The 17,815-nt window shown below is 33.6% G+C and overlaps 1 protein-coding gene across 4 annotated transcripts in view; it reads left to right on the top strand.

The window, feature by feature from the left end:
* The window catches only part of CPNE8 (copine 8), a 285,057-nt gene that overhangs the window by 185,948 nt on the left and 81,294 nt on the right, over positions 1 to 17,815 (top strand). For 3 of the 4 annotated variants that reach the window (XM_053226117.1, XM_027035891.2, XM_053226118.1), the window contains one exon: positions 3,676 to 3,803. In XM_053226117.1, coding sequence (XP_053082092.1) covers positions 3,676 to 3,803 — 128 coding nt within the window. Of the gene's footprint in view, positions 1 to 3,675; positions 3,804 to 12,058; positions 12,310 to 17,815 lie in introns of those variants that run through there. The other variant, XM_053226119.1, reaches the window with a different exon arrangement.

Below are 17,815 nucleotides of genomic sequence, written 5' to 3'. Positions count from 1 at the left end.
GAGGAAGTATTTGTAATGGGCATGAGGCCAGTGACCCTTAAAGGAAAGTCTCCTGCAATGATCAATAGAGAAATGGTACACCTGTCCAAGTGATTTTTCATACTAGATCTCGAAAAGTGCTGGCCTACTTTTCACTTATCTTGTCATTTATAGATATCTGCACAATTTAACATGTGTGTGTGTTCTCATCCATCTAGATGCTAACAATTTGAGGCGGCTGGGTGGCTCAGTTGGTTAAGCATCCGACTTTCAGCTCAGGTCATGAGCTCATGGTTCGTGAATTTGAGCCCTGCATTGGGCTGTGTGCTAACAGCTCAGAGCCTGGAGCCTGTTTCAGATTCTGTTTCCCTCTCTCTGTCTCTCTGCCCCTCCCTGGCTCTCACTGTCTTTCTCTCTCAAAAATAAAAATAAACATTTAAAAAAAATTTTAGATGCTAACAGTTTAACAAGCAAGGGTGTTAACACTGTATGCATAAAATAGAAGCTCAACAGATGTTTATTTATTGAATAAAAGGGAGACTTTTCCCCACAGTAAGCAATCTCTGGGCAGCAGCAGATACATTTCAAAGAGTAAAGTAACAACTCCTTAGAGCTTCTGTTCAACATTTTGTCAGCTTGTTAGGCCTGCTGAAAAGTATTATAGGTTCTAGGCAGCAGCAGAGACTATATATAGTCTTCTCTTTTAGGACTGAATCTAAATATTCAGTACAATCTTTCAGGGAACCAATGGAGGGGAAAATGGAGAAGGGCCCAACGTCCCTCCCCACACTTAAGTCTGCACTGTGGGAGTAGTGCTCGTTTCAAATTCTGCTCTTTATGTGCTATGTGTTCTACAAATTAACATTCATTATTTTATAAATGGAAAAGGTTGTTAATTAAAATGGAAATATAAAATAGGGCATCCACTGCCCCCTTCATTAATAAACAACAAAATTGAATGCACTTATTTTCAAAAATATCCTGTGCTTTTGGGCTAGTTGCACACATGAGCTCATTTTAATTTGTTTTAACAAGTAAAAACTAATTGCTTGTTAGTAATTAGTAACTAACACATAATTGGTTTGTGAAAGGAGTTTTAAACAGACTTAAAAAAAATCTTTGTGTAACTCATTATAACTTTGTTATTAAAAGGAAAATCTCATTTTAATAGCTGTAAATTATTTTAAATAATCCTGATATCATGCCAAGCATATATTAAAAAGTGTATAATTTTACATCATAAATATTTTTATCATCCAACTCGTATGAGGAATTCTTAGAGCAATTTATTACAGAATTAGGACTAATGCAGAAATCAGTGCTTTATAATTTTTTTTTAATGTTTATTCACTTATGTGAGACAAAGAGCATGAGCAGGGGAGAGGCAGAGAGAGAGAACACAGAAATCGAAGTGGGCTCCAGGCTCTGAGCTGTCAGCACAGAGCCCGACGCAGGGCTCAAACCCATGAACTGTGAGATCATGACCTGAGCCGAAGTCAGACGCTCAACCGACTGAGCCACCCAGGTGCCCCCAGAAATCAGTGCTTTAAATATTCCATAATGACGAATAGAACATCCACTAATTATCTTTCCACTAAGAAATAAAATGGTGAGAAAAATGGTGACCTTGTAATTTCAGTTCCACAGGAATACAGAAAATATATTATTTTCTAGAAATATAAACCCTTAGTCAAAATGTTAAAAGGATAATGAAAAAGTTGCTCAGAACCATCTTGGTTTGTATTTCTCCCCCTAAAGGCAGATATGGAATACATTTTTATATGCTAAAAATCAATAATGAGTTTTAATTTTAATCAGCTTCATATCTGATTAAAGGAAGAACACTGTAAAATTTTATTTAAAGGAAGGTTAAATAGGTCAGCTCAGATTAACATCAAAAGCAATCATTAACTGCTTTGTGCTAAATATTAAGCTTTTACATTATAATTTCAATCAATTAATGTAACCAATTGTATAATATAAAATTATAAAGAGGTCTATATTATTATAAGAGGGCTTTTATTATTTTTATGTTTTTAAAAATTGACATGATAGTTAATGAATAAAAAATTTGATGAAAAGACAAAATTAATAGGAAAAAGTGGGTAAAAATTCCTCTCTCAGAAATGGCAAAACTGAAGTGGTTGAAATAACTTTGGGGCACAGTTATCTAAGCTCTCAGTGCCTTAGTTTCTTCATTTGCAATGTGGAGATAATGACAATACTTTATCTGCTTTTTTTAGGGTTGTTATAAAATCTATAATACATGTAAATGCTTTAGTGTAAAGCTTAGTATATAAAATTCAACAAAGTTTAGTTATAAATGGCCAGTGATTGTTCGGATATAAACATGCATCATGAAATTATTATTAACTGTGTTTAAATATAATTAAGGTCTCTAGTGTTTTAAAATGTATCTACAAGTTTTTAATACTTCTCCCCTTTCAGACGTGGAGCCTAACTCCCCTTCCCTTGAGCATAGGCTATACTTAGGGATGCATTTTTAGCAAATAGATTAAAGTAGAAATGATGGTGTGCATCTTATGAGACTGGCTTATAAAGGGCATTGGGGCTTCCTTCTTGCTGTCTTCTTGGATTGCTCATTCTGAGGAAGTTTGCTGCCATGTTGTAAGAACACTCAAGCAGCCCTGCAGAGAGACCATGTTGACCTCCTGCTGGCAGCCATTTAAATGAGCCTTCTTGGAAGCAGATTCTGCAACTCTGGTTAAGCTCTCAGGTGTCCAGGTTGGCATACTGACTGTGAACAAGAACCATCCATTAAGCTGCTGCTGACACCCAAAAGATGTTGAGATAAGAAATAATTACTGTTTTAAACCACTAACTTTTGACGTAATTTGCCACAAAGCAATAGATAACTAATATACTGCTTCATGTTATTTGTTAAATCTGGTCTAGGAGAATTAACCCTCATAATACCAAAGCATTTAAGGTATGGAAAAGCTGGTCTAGGTCTCCAGGTGTAAAGTTGCCCTTCTAGGTGCCATTTCCAGAATAAGAATCTAATGGCAAGCTCATTTCCCTTAAAGAACATGGATGATTCTTTGATTCTGTTCCTTTTACCTTGTCTTGACATTTCTCACACCAAATTGCATTCCTTCTGTGCTTGGGGTTATTGCAACATGAAAATATGCATGTGGCAGATGTTTCATATTTTTCCTTCTATAAGGTAAAACTGAATGGATAGCAATTTTTTTCTTGATTTTAATAGATACCACTGCAGAAAACTCAGAAAAGACTGAATAGTTTAAAGAATGAAAAAAAGCCACCAATTATATGTAATCACCCAGAGTTAACCACTGTTAATATTTACTTCTTTTCAGGATTTTTATATGTTCTTCTCTACATATTCACAGACATGTGTAAAATGAAGACATTAATTATGGAATGTTGTGATATTCAGCTTCTCAAGATTATTTAGAATTTTCTGCAGTTCTTTTTATGAAGAGTATCAGTTTTTAATGACTATATATTAGATTCATCATATCATAATCTACATAATATATTGTAATCTATTGTTGACCACTTAATTTATTATGTTTTGCTATTATATAAATGTGCTTCCAAAAAATCTTTGCTTCCAAAAAATCTTTGAGTATCAACATATCTTTTCTCTTTTTCATTTGATCTTTATAGACACTATTAACTTTTACTCTTTTTTGCCTGTAAATTCTACAGAATGGAAACCCTCAAAATCCCTACTGTGATGGCATTGAAGGAGTCATGGAGGCTTATTATAGGAGTCTGAAATCTGTACAACTGTATGGGCCAACCAACTTCGCTCCTGTAATTAATCATGTAGCAAGGTAAGTGGACGGAGACAAGATGTTTATCCCAGTGTCCCAGACAGCAGTGAAATTATATTATTGTTACCATGACTCCACAAATGAAAAGTGTTTTCTTCTAATTTACCTCTAAGAAAATGAGGAAAAAGATACAGGGGGAAGAGTCTCCACTGAGCTATCGTAATACTTTGCTAGGAACTTCACAGCAAAATCTCAAGTGAAGAAATATACACTTAGTTATTATCAGAACCTGTATTTGTTCAACCGAGAAAAATGTTCTATTCTTTGAAAAGGCAGCCATGAGAGCAATAACAAGATCGATTATGATCTCAATGGTGTAAATCATTCAATCTAATATCACGTCCCATGGTAACATAGAAGTAATAAGAGACCAAATTCCATGAAGACAATTAAAGTCTTTCAGTGATAATATAGGGCACATTATTTTAACCACTCTGAATTAATATAATAGCTAATTTTAAGAATTCCCAGAGCTTTACCTGTATATAGTACATAGTATTGAGTTCAGAATATAATTGCTTATGATTCCAACTACATTTTCTAGAAAAAAATTTAAATGTGAAAATGTACACACACTTATCATTTTCTTCATCAGTGTATAAACAAATAAATTAGACACCACTTTCAAAATCCCTAAAAGGTTTGACCCAGTTGCAGATCCTATGAAACACTGCCTTATTTTTAGAAAATTTAAAAAGTGTAGCTTTTGTGTCCTTCCAAATATGTAGTAAGAACGTGAAAATATACTACATTTGGATAATTTTATCAATGCACAAAGGTGATATGAAAACTCAGTTCTCTGTTTAAAGGTTCTGGTACTGAATCATCTCCATACTGGACATCATGAGTGACTTAAATGTGTTCTACTTTCCATTATCTGGGACATAGACAAGATACTAAAATACCCCTGTATTGGGGCTGACCTCAGTGGAACTCTGCTGTGGAAGTCCACCTCAGGTTGACAATGATACATTGATGACCATTTTCTGAGTGTTTTTGAAATATTAGCTCAGGTTTTTGAAATATTTCCACCCACAATCTGTTTTAAGTTATGAATTTTACATCTCAACTCTGGACACAAACAACTAAAAAAAAGGATTATTTATGGAATGATACTTATCATATATTTCCTTTTTATTTCTATGGTGTCCTATTATTTTATTTCTATGGTGTCCTAATATATAATTTATTGTCAAATTGGTTTCCATACAACACCCAGTGCTCATCCCAACAGGTGCCTTCCTCAATGCCCATCACCCACTTTCCCCTCTCCCCACCCCCCCAATCAAGCCTCAGTTTGTTCTCAGCTTTTTAGAGTCTCTTATGGTTTGCCTCCTTTCCTCTCTGTAACTTTTTTCCCCCCTTCCGCTCCCCCATGGTCTTCTGTTAAGTTTCTCGGGATCCACATATGAGTGAAAACATATGGTATCTGTCTTTCTCTGCCTGGCTTATTTCACTTAGCATAACACTCTCCAGTTCCATCCATGTTGCTACAAATGGCCATATTTCATTCTTTCTCATTGCAAAGTAGTATTCCATTGTATATATAAACCACATCTTCTTTATCCATTAGTCAGTTGATGGACACTTAGACTCTTTCCATATTTGACTATTGTTGAAAGTGTTGCTATAAACATTTTGGTACAAGTGCCCCTATGCATCAGTACTCCTGTATCCCTTGGGTAAATTCCTAGCAGTGCTATTGCTGGGTCATAGGGTAGCTCTATTTTTAATTTTTTGAGGAACCTCCACACTGTTTTCCAGAGCGGCTGCACCACTTTGCATTCCCACCAACAGTGCAAGAGGATTCCCGTTTCTCCACATCCTCTCCAGCATCTATAGTCTCCTGATTTGTTCATTTTAGCCACTGTGACCAGCTTGAGGTGGTATCTGAGTGTGGTTTTGATTTGTATTTCCCTGATGAGGAGTGACGTTGAGCATCTTTTTATGTGGCCATCTGGGTGTCTTCTTTAGAGAAGTGTCTATTCATGTCTTCTGCCCATTTCTTCACTGGATTATTTGTTTTTCGGGTGTGGAGGTTGGTGAGTTCTTTATAAATTTTGGATACTAGCGATTTATCCAATATGTCATTTGCAAATATCTTTCCCCAGTCCGTCAGTTGCCTTTTAGTTTTGTTAATTGTTTCCTTTGCAGTGCTGAAGCTTTTTATCTTCATGAGGTCCCAGTAGTTCATTTTTGCTTTTAATTCCCTTGCCTTTGGAGACGTGTCAAGTAAGAAATTGCTGCGGCTGAGGTCAGAGAGGTTTTTTCCTGCTGTCTCCTCTAGGGTTTTGATGGTTTCCTGTCTCACAATCAGGTCCTTCATCCATTTTGAGTGTATTTTTGTGAATGGTGTAAGAAAGTGGTCTAGTTTCATTCTTCTGCATGTTGCTGTCCAGTTCTCCCAGCACCATTTGTTAAAGAGACTGTCTTTTTTCCATTGGATATTCTTTCCTGCTTTGTCAAACATTAGTGGCCATACACTGGCGGGTCTAATTCTGGAGTCTATATTCTATTCCATTGGTGTATGTGTCTGTTTTTGTGCCAATACCATACTGTCTTGATGATTACAGCTTTGTAGTAGAGGCTAAAGTCTGGGATTGTGATGCCTCCAGCTGTGGTTTTCTTCAATATTACTTCGGCTATTTGGGGTCTTTTGTGGTTCCATACAGATTTTAGGATTGCTTGTCCTAGCCTTGAGAAGAATGCTGGTGCAATTTTGATTGGGATTGCATTGAATGTGTAGATTGCTTTGGGTAGTATTGACATTTTAACAATATTTATTCTTCCAATCAATGAGCACGAAATGTTTTTCCATTTCTTTGTATCTTCTTCAGTTTCCTTCATAAGCTTTCTATAGTTTTCAACATACAGATCTTTTACATCTTTGGTTAGGTTTATTCCGAGGTATTTTATGATTCTTGGTGCAATCGTGAATGGGATCAGTTTCTTTATTTGTCTTTCTGTTGCTTCATTTATTGGTGTATAAGAATGCAGCTGATTTCTGTACATTGCTTTTGTATACTGTGACTTTGCTGAACTCATGTATCAGTTCTAGTAGACTTTTGGTGGAGTCTATCGGGTTTTCCATGTATAGTATCATGTCATCCGCAAAAAGTGAAAGCTTGACTTCATCTTTGCCAGTTTTGATGCCTTCGATTTCCTTTTGTCTGATTGCTGATGCTAGAACTTCCAACACTATGTTAAACAACAGCAGTGAGAGTGGACGTCCCTGTCGTGTTCCTGATCTCAGGGGGTAAGCTCTCCGTTTTTCCCCATTGAGGATGATATTAGCTGTGGGCTTTTCATATTAGCTGTGGGCTTTTCATAAATGGCTTTTATGATGTTTAAGTATGTTCCTTCTATCCCGACTTTCTCGAGGATTTTTATTAAGAAAGGATGCTGAATTTTGTCAAATGCTTTTTCTGCATCAATTGACAGGATCCTATGGTTCTTATCTTTTCTTTTATTAATGTGATGTATCACATTGATTGATTTGCTAATATTGAACCAGCCCTGCAGCCCAGGAGTGAATCCCACTTGATCATGGTGAATAATTCTTTTTATATGCTGTTAAATTCAATTTTCTAGTATCTTGTTGAGAATTTTTGCATCCATATTCATCAGGGATATTGGCCTGTAGTTCTCTTTTTTTGCTGGGTCTCTGGTTTGGGAATCAAAGTAATGCTGGCTTCATAAAATGAGTCTGGAAACTTTCCTTCCCTTTCTATTTCTATTATTTTTTGTTATTTTTTTTCATATATATACAGGTCTTGACCCACAAAATTGATTTCAAAATCCACTAATGGGTCATTACCTGTAATTTGAAAAACATATCCTAGCTAATTATATTAGCCTATGTGAGTAGTGTCATCTGTACTCTATTTCCCAGTTTTTTGATGTTTGTGAAATAAAGCAGTATCAAAAAATAATATTAGTACAAAATAAATTATAGTTGTCTCCTTCTCTCTCACCCAGTACTATAGAGATGACTGTCTTTTATAAAAAGATAGAAAAATGATAGGATTTCTTTTGTGCGAATTCATGCTAGTTATGATAAATGTTCTCGAGGGTTTACTAGTTAATTTTATATTTTTTACCCTGGATATCTCTACTATTAAAATTAAACTTTTAGATATACAATTTCTAGCTGCATTTCTATATACCATTTAAAACTGCAGGCTCTATACTGTCCTATTACCATTTTTCATGTATTGTCTAGCATTTTAAGAAATTCTCAAAGATAGGGATAGATGCCAGCTAACTATCAGATTCTCAGCAATAATCCGTGATCTAATAATTCTTTATTATTTTTTTAAATGAGAGAAAATAAGAAACACATAAGATACAGCTTTTGAGGAATCCTCTTTTCCTTCCAATACAATCTGAAGTCTCATGTATCTATGTCTTATTATGAAGCTACATAAGAAATGCTTTACTCCTTTATCTTTGAGAATAGGTTTACTTTAATTTTTAAACTTTTTATTAAGACAGACAATTTCTGGGTGGGAGGGAGGGGAGGGTGGGTGATGGGTATTGAGGAGGGCACCTTTTGGGATGAACACTGGGTGTTGTATGGAAACCAATTTGACAATAAATTTCATATATTGAAAAAAAAAGACAATTTCTGTCTGACCCAAAATCACCATCCAAAAAATTTATCAGTTTAAAAGACAAGGTACTATTTTTTTCTAAATCATGAGAATTTCCATAGTTACAGTGTATGAGACTCCTGTTTTAAATAAAACTCAGTATTTTGTTACTTTGAAATGCATTCATCAGTTCTTCAACATGCCCATCATATAGGAGGTAAGTGTACTTAACAAATGTTGAATAACTGAATTCTGTATGTTAAGGTATTTGTCATTAAAAATACATTTTGTAAAATAAAAAGCAAATGGTTTTTTATTTGCTTGATTTTTTTCTTCTTATAAAGTGTGTTTTCTATATTGATAAAAGCTTAATTTGTGATAGTTTTCTATTAACATTTTGAAGAATTCTTATTATTTTTAAGAATAATAATTTTAACCGTATGCTCATTTTTAGAACTTAAATCTATTTTATAAGACTATTGACTTTTTAGATAATATTGAAATAACAATATTGTGAGTTAACACCCAAAGCATCATGTTTGTGAAACTTGAAAGTTCTTTGTGATGTTCTGAGGTTATCCAACCGCTTGCTTCTAATTTCCTGTCTTACCAGTTTTCCTTTCATAGAGTTGTGTAGGGAATAACCTTTCAGACAATGTAAAAATCCCATTCAACATCCATTGGTGCCCTGTGACAAGTTTAAGTTTGAACACTTGGGTTTGGTATTTGAGAACTTTTAATATCCAACTACCACCACTCATCCACTTTCATTTCCCTCCACATTCTCCCAAATGTGCCGTACTTCAGCCATAGAGAATCATTACTTCTGAGCTATGAATTGTCATTTTATGAATACCTTTATCAAAACACTAATTTGATTCCACTCAATTGTTACATGTAGATTTTTTTCTCCACTGAAGACAGGAATTGTGACTTAATTATACATATATGTGTGTGTGTGTGTGTGTGTGTGTGTGTGTATACACACATATATATATAAATACCATATGTTATAAATTATATTTAAATTAAATTATATTTAATATTTATAATATAATTTATAATGTATATGTTATAAACCAACATAAAGCCCAATTCTTTGCATTTACTGATAAATCCATACCTATTTGTTTAATTGAATTTTCTGTACACCATGCATTATAACTACATTTTAATAAGCGAGTTTATAATAGAAAACTAAAGGAACTGTTAATGATAATACTTAGTCTATTTTAATGACCCATGGAAAATGTGATTGTGATAGATACCTACTGTATGAGGCAGGGTCCTCAGGAGAAACGGAACTAATAAGACATACAAATATAGATATATAGATAAAGAAATTTATTTTAAAGAATTGGCTCATGCAATAGTAGGCACTGACAAATCAGAAATTTGTAGGGAAAGCTGGCAGGTTGGAAACTTAGGTAGGATGATATTCTTGCAGTTTTGAGTCAGAATCCCTTTTCCTTTGGGAAAACCGTTTTTGTTAAGGCCTTCAACTGATTGAATGAAGCCCATCCACATTTTTGAGATAGTCTCATTTACTTAAAGTCATCCAATTGTAGATATTAACTATATCTTCAAAGTAGCTTCACGGGAACTAGATAACTGGCTATCAGAGCCTAACCAAGTTAACATGTAAGACTATCATGCCTACCAAAACTAATGCATGACCGTTATGTTGTACACTGAAAACAAATTTAAAATCAGAGAAATCCTTTCCATGTATGAATTTATTAATACACCTAATGTCTATAACACTATGTTTAATTCTCAATAACTAGCAATAGGAGGAAGAAACATGTTAAGGAAATCATGTGTCTATAGAGACATGGTTGTAATAGAGTAGAGTTTATTCATCCCCTGACTAATGTCAGTGCCCTCTTGGATATATGGCGATTACTATTTTTACATTCCTGTTTACATCATCAAAATTTCTCTTCATCTAGAATTCTACCTCAATAACTTTAAGTTATTTGAAATATATTTTGTTGGTATTTTTTACCAGCTTATAACTTGAAAATAAACTAATATACCAATGAAAGTATCAATTATCTTTTCAGGCTATCATGAAAATTTTACTGTTTTCTTCCCTTGACTTGAATAATATGCATTATTTCCTAACTACTAGTCCTCTGTTTCTTGTGCCTAACCAGTTACTAGTTTTGAGGTTGTCATATTTCAGTTTCTATGAGGGATCTATCAATTTCTAACTACTGACTAGATTTTTGTATCTAGATATCTAGATGCAGGTAATCAACTAAAATTAATTTTCAGTTTTGAACCCATAGTCTGTCTCAGACAATGTGCTCAATGCCATCATGTGGAATATTTGTTTTAATCTTCACAATAACTCTATGAGCTGTCAGTAGTGTTATTATTCCTATTTTATTGATGACAAAATGGATATGGAAGAGTGGCCATTTGAGGTGGAGCTAAAATTCCTAACAGAATAATCTTATCCCAGATAACTGTTATGATGCCTTGCATAAACTTAAGCCCTTTTATCTGTGCTCCAAAGATAAAGGCACATAAAAGAAAGTGCAACAAAACTACCTATGGTTGTGGACACAGTCTGTCACTTCATCACACTGCCAAAAATACAACTTTGTAACATAAAAATTACTGTTACTTTGTATTGAAATATTTACGTATTAAGATTTAACTTAGTAAGATTTAATTAGTATTAAAATTTAATTCATTGCATATATCAAAAGTAAACTACCTAAATAAAACATTCTTGAGTCAGTTTCTTATCTTGTTGCCCTCTTTATTCCTATGAACCAATAGTAAGCTGAAAGAATATCCCACAAATCTGAACCAACCACTTATGCACTTTTATAAACATGATCCCAGAAAGTTGCCTGACAAAAGTCTCCAGTGGAATGCGTTTGAATTCCAAACCCCTGACAAAGTTAACCTCTCTCTCAGATTTATCACAGTAATATTAAAATATAAATTATGGATTGCCTGTATATGAAAAAAGACATTTAGCAGGCTTTTAATAATAAAAGTTTTAATTATGCAATTTACAGAAGGATTCATCATCAGTTTCCTTTAAGCAGCAAGCTTCTTTAATACCTTTAAAATATAATTTGAATGTGCAAGAGTATATATCAGGGTTACCTTCTGGAAGATTGAGATGTGATCAGCCTCTACTTTCTACTTAGCACATTTCTGTAGCATTTCAATTATTTTATCACAAATTATATTTTAAAGTGGGCTAAATTAGAAGAAATGGTAGCACAAAATATGATTTTGTTTGAAACTTAGCTTTACTTGCAAAGTGCAACAATATGTCAATGCATATGGCAAATGCCATAGAAATCATGGCAAGTTTTAAAAGATTAATTTATGGTGCTTTTGGTGATAAAGACTAAAATAGATTGAATAGTTCTTATGTAAAATGAAATTTATTTTCAAATTAGTGCATCTGGCAGTAGTGAGAGCCACACAATAAGCTCATATATCTTTCTACAGCATTCGAAGTTAAGAAATATAAAACATTAATAAAAGCACATGTTTATTATAAAGTAAAATGCAGAATCCCTATGAAGTTTTAAGATAAACAACAAAGAGAAATTCCAGGTTTACTATATCTGCTTCAGGTTCTATTCCTAACTCTTCTGGTGGTATGAATATATTCTCTCCTTCTCTTAGGTAAATAGTTTCTGGTGAATCAAAAGAAAACCAAAATGAAAATATATTAAACTCAGCAATGAAAAGACATGGAGTGCCTGGATGGATAAAAAACAAGTCCCAACTATATGCTGTCTACAAGAAACTCAACTTAGATCTAAGGACACAGATAGGCCAAAAATGAAGGGATGAAACAAGATACTCCATGCACATGGTAACCGAAAGAGAGCAGGGAGGGTGGCTATACCTCTATCAGAGAAAATAGACTTTAAGTCAAAAACTGGCACAAGAGGCAAAGAAGGTTATTACATAATAAAAGGGTCAGTTTATATGATATGTTGATTGATATACACAGGTATCCTCCAGTTTTCAAAAGTTCACAACACACCACTTCAATTTTATAAAAGACCTATATTAGGATCTGTTTCCACTAACCAGAAGAAACCCAGAGATTTTTGCTTTTATGAAATAGATTGCAGTATTTGTTTTACTGCAAGGGGTCATAGAGGCAGCGTGCATCACGAGCATGAGAGTGATGCCACCAGGCCCCTTCCCTGGGAACTACACTCAGCATCTCATCATCAAGGTGCCTTAGCTTTGAACCATGTCTGTGAGCATCTGTGCTTTATCTCCACTTATTCTGTGCATCTGTTAGCAAGATGTGTCCTAAGGTGTCAGAAAATCTAAGATAGACTATTGTTTAGGTCTGGGAACGAACACTCAAAAAGTTCCATATAAGCTAATGGTAGTTGCTTTTTTTTTCCTACTTTATACCATTTCTGCTTATAGAAGATTTCATAGGAAAGCTCTACTTTCTGATAGTGGGAATACTTCATATTCATGAAGTATTATTCAGCCTTAAAAAAGGAGAGTCTACCATTTGCAACAACATGGATGAACCTGCATAATGTTATGCTAGGTGAAATAAGCAAGAATTAGGAAGAAAAATGCATGATCAGTGAAAATCACTTCATGATCTCATTTATATGTGGAGTTTTAAAAAGTTTAATACATAGAAGCAGAAAGTAGAATGGTGGCTAGCAGGAGAGGGGAGGTAGGGAAAATAGAGATATTGGTCAAAGGGTCTGGAGTTGCATTATGTAGGATGAATAAGTCTAGAGAGCTAATATGTTGCATGATGACTACGGTGAAATACTGTATTGAATACTGGAAATTTGCTAAAATAGTAAATATGGGAACTATGTGAGGAGATGATATGTTAATTAGTGTGATTGTAATAATCATTTTACTCTCTATGTATATATCAAACCATCATGTTATAGATCTTAAATAATTTATCTTAAAATGAAATTTTTCTTAAAAAGTATCAATTCAACAGGAAGATATAATCATTATAAATACGTATGCACCCAATATCAAAGCACCTAAGCAAAAAATCGACATGTATGAAGGGACAAATAGACTCTAATACAATAATATTAGAAGACTTCAGTACCCCACTTTTAATAATGAATACATCATCCAGATAGATGATCAATAAGGAAACTGCAAACTTGAGAACCTCTCTAGATCAAATGGACCCAACAGATATATACAGAATATTCCACTCAGTAGCTCCAGAATACATATTCTTTTCAAGCACGCATGGCACATTCTCTAGGATAGATTATAGGACACAGGCAAGTCTTAATAAATTTAAGAAGATTGAAATAATTCCAAGTCTCCTTTGCAAACACAGTAGAAAAAAAAATCAGAAAGATTCATTAATGAATAGAAATCAACATACTCTGGAATGTGCAGAGTCAAAAAAAAATACAAAAGGAATTGGGGAATATCTTGAGATAAATGAAAGAACAATATACCAAAACTTACGGAATATTGTAAAGGCATTATTAAGAGGAAAGTTTATAGCAATAAACATTGCATGTTAATAAAGAAGAAAAATCTTAAAGGATCTAACTTTACACCAAAAGGAACTAAAAGAAGAAGAAAAAGTACAGGTTAGCAGAAGGAAAGAAATAATAATAATTAGAGCAGAAATAAATGAAATAGAGAATAGAAAAACAATAGAAAAAATTGACAAAACTAAGAGTTGGTTTTTTGAAAAGGTAAACAAAACTGACCAACCCTTAGACTAAGAAAGGAAAGAGACAAGACTCAAAAAATGAAAGAGAAAACATTACAACTGATTTCACAGGAATAAAAAATATCATAAGGGATTATTATAAACAATTGTACTTTAACAAAGGACAACCTAGAAGAAATGGATAAATTCCTAGAAATATACGATGTACCAAGAATACATCAAGAGAAATAGAAAGGATGTACATACCAATAACAAATAAGGAGAATGAATCAGTTATCAAAAATCTCCCAACAAAGAAAAGGCCCAGGGCCAAGTGGCTACAAGGCATATCTTACCAATGATTTAAAGAAGAAGAATTAATACCAATTCTTCTTAAACTGTTACAAAAAAAAAAATAGAAGAGCAAATACTTCCAAGTTCATTTTATGAAGCCAGCATTACCCTGATAATAAAGTCAGACAAAGGCACCACAAGAAAACTACAAACCAACATCCTTGATAAACATGGATGTCAAAATCTTCAACAGATTATTAGCAAACTGAATACAAGAGCACATTCAACGAATTATAATCATGACCAAGTAGGATGCATTTCTAGCATGCAAAGATGGTTTGACATATGCAAATCAATAAATATGATACAACACATTAACAGAATGAGGGACCAAAATCTCATGACCATTTCAAAAGATAGTGAAAAAACATTGATAGAATTCAACAGTCTTTCCTGATAAGAACTATCAACAAATTAGGTACAGAAGGAATTTACCTCAACACAATAAAGGTCACAGCTAACATCATACTAATGATTAAAAAAAAAAACCAAAAACTAAAAGCTTTCCTCTAAAATATAGAACAAAGCAAGGATGCCCATTCTTCCACGTCTATTCAAAATGTCTCTGGAAGTCTTAGCCAGAGCAATTGGACAAGAAAAATAAGTAAAAGTCATCCAAATTATAAAGGAAAAATAAAATTACCTCTGTTTACAGATGACATGATCTTACATGTAGAAAACCCTAAAGACTGAAGGAAGTAAAACAAAGCAAAATAAAACAAAGCAAAACAAAAAGAAAACCCATTTACTGATGAACTCAGTAAAGTTGAAGGGTACATAATTAACCTGTAAAAAAGTTGCATTTCTAAACAAATAACAAACTATCTGAAAAGGAAATTAAGAAAATAATCCCATTTATAAAAGCACCAAAAAAGTAAAATAAAATACTTAGTCATAAACTTAAGGAAGTGAAAGGCTTTTATAGTGAAAACTATGAAACATCAATGAAAAAATTAAAGGAGACACATTTAGATGGAAAGACATGCCATATTTATGGATTAGAAAAATTAATATTGTGTAAATGCCCATACTACCCAAAGTGTTCTACAGATTCCGTGCAATCCCTACCCAAATCTTAATGATATTTCTTGCAGAAATAAAGAAAAAAAAAACCTAAAATATATGTGAAACCACAAAGGACCTTGAATAACTGAAGCAATCTTGAGAAAGAACAAAGCTGGAGGCAAGCATCACAGTCTGATTTTAAAACATATTCCAAAGGTGCAATAATTAAAACAGCAAGGTACTGATATAAAAAAAATAAGCATCTATACCAATAGAATAGAATAGAGATGCCCAGACAAAAACCTGCAGGTTTTTGCCAAAAGTGCCAAGAATACAAAATGAGGAAAGAATTCTCTCTTCAATAATTGGTGTTGGGAAAACTGGATATACACATGAAAAAGAATGAAATTGGATCATTTTACTACCACTCACACAAATTAACTGAAAATTGAACGTAAGACATGAAACTATAAAACTCTTAGAATAAAAGAGAAAACCTTGACATTGGTCTTGGCAATGATTTCTTTGTCTTGGCAATGATTTCTTGGGTATGACACCAAAAGCACAAGCAGCAAAAGCAAAAATAGACAAGTGGGACTACATCAAAGTAAAAAGTGTCTACACAGCAAAAGAAACCATCAACATAATGAAAAGACAACCTACAGAGTGTGAGAAAATATTTGCAACTTATATATTTGATAAGGGGTTCATTTCCAAAATATATAGGGAACTCATACAACTCAATAGCAAAAATACAACTAATCTGATTTTAGAAATGGGCAAAGGACTGGCACCGACATTTCTTCAAAGAAGGCACACAAATGGCCAATAGGTATATACAAAATGCTCAACGTTTCTAATCATCAGGGAAATGCAAATCAAAACCACAGTGACCTATCATTACTTTACACTTGTTAGCATGGCTATTATCAAAAAGTCAAAAAGATAGTAAGTGTTGGCAAGGATGTGAAGAAATTGGAACCCTTGTGCATGGTTGGTGGGAATCTTAAATTAGTGCAGCTGCTATGAAAAACCAACATAGAGATTTCTCAAAAAATATAGAGCCACCAGAAATCCCACTTCTGAGTATACATCCAAAAAAAACTGAAATCAGGATCTCGAAGAAGTGTCTGTAGCATTATTCACAACTGCCAAGATATGCCAATGGGCAACAATGCGATATTGTGCACTTAAATTTTTGTTAAAAGGGTAGATTTTGTATTAACATTTTTTTTACCATGTGCACACACACAAAGGGGACACAGGAAAATTTAAGAAGTGGTATACTTATTACCGTGATTGTTTTGATGGTAACATGAATTTATGAATATGTCCAAACTCATCAAGTTATGTATCTTAATTCTGTGCAGTTTTTTTGTATACCAATTATACCTCAATAAAGCTGGGGGAAAAACTATATTAACAACTGAGACTTTATGGGTGATCAGAAGTGTTGGAAGAGAAATAAAAAGTAAATACCAAAAAAAAAAAATTCAGACAGTTAAGCCACTTGAAATGATATTTATAGAAATGCATAATATTTTACTTTCTGTATTGTTTTTGAATCTGGTAAAAATTTGCCATTTTAAGAGCATCATTTGGTAAGAAGAGCAGAAAAGCTACATTATTTTACTCAGAAGCTATTTATAGTCTTCCATTAATCTCATGAAATATAAAACCCTGTTTCTGAAACATAGTAAGAAATGCTTTTTAAAAATAATGGGTATTGGGGCACCTGCATGGCTCACTAGGTTAATCTGACTTTGGCTCAGGTCATCATCTCACAGTCCATGGATTAGCCCCGCGTGGGGCTCTGTGCTGACAGCTCAGAACCTGGAGCCTGCTTCAGATTCTGTGTCTCCCTCTCTAATTGCCCCTCCCCTGCTCATTCTCTCTCTCTCTCTCTCTCTCTCTCTCTCTCTCTCTCTCAAAAATAAATAAACATTAAAAATTTAAAAAAATAATGGGTATTTAAAAATTAAAAATGAATACCTGACAGAGATTACCTGACTTCTTTTAGTAAGAAAAAAAGCTAAGCATTAAATAGAATAGTCTCAGATCTGGTTTTGACTGTTTTTCATTGATTGTGTAACCATCAAACTTATAAATTCCTTAATGGAGAAGATCATTTGTTCAATATTGTGGGAATAATTTTGACTATACATTGTGGAACCAGTTCAATGCTATTTTTATAGGGTGTGAACATGACACTTACTGTATTCTCTTGATCAGTCTATGAAATTACCATTTTGTTAGCTGCATGAGCAATTATGAGTTTCTCTAGTCTACGGAAAAGTTGTAAATATTTTTCTTGTCCATATCGTTGTTAATTCTGCTCTCCAAGAAATAAGTTTTGCCCTGACATATGTGATTCGTCTGTCCCTGATCTGCTC

Source organism: Acinonyx jubatus, chromosome B4, assembly GCF_027475565.1.
Source record: "Acinonyx jubatus isolate Ajub_Pintada_27869175 chromosome B4, VMU_Ajub_asm_v1.0, whole genome shotgun sequence".
Taxonomy (NCBI): domain Eukaryota; kingdom Metazoa; phylum Chordata; class Mammalia; order Carnivora; family Felidae; genus Acinonyx; species Acinonyx jubatus.
This window is presented reverse-complemented; position numbering and strand designations above follow the sequence as displayed.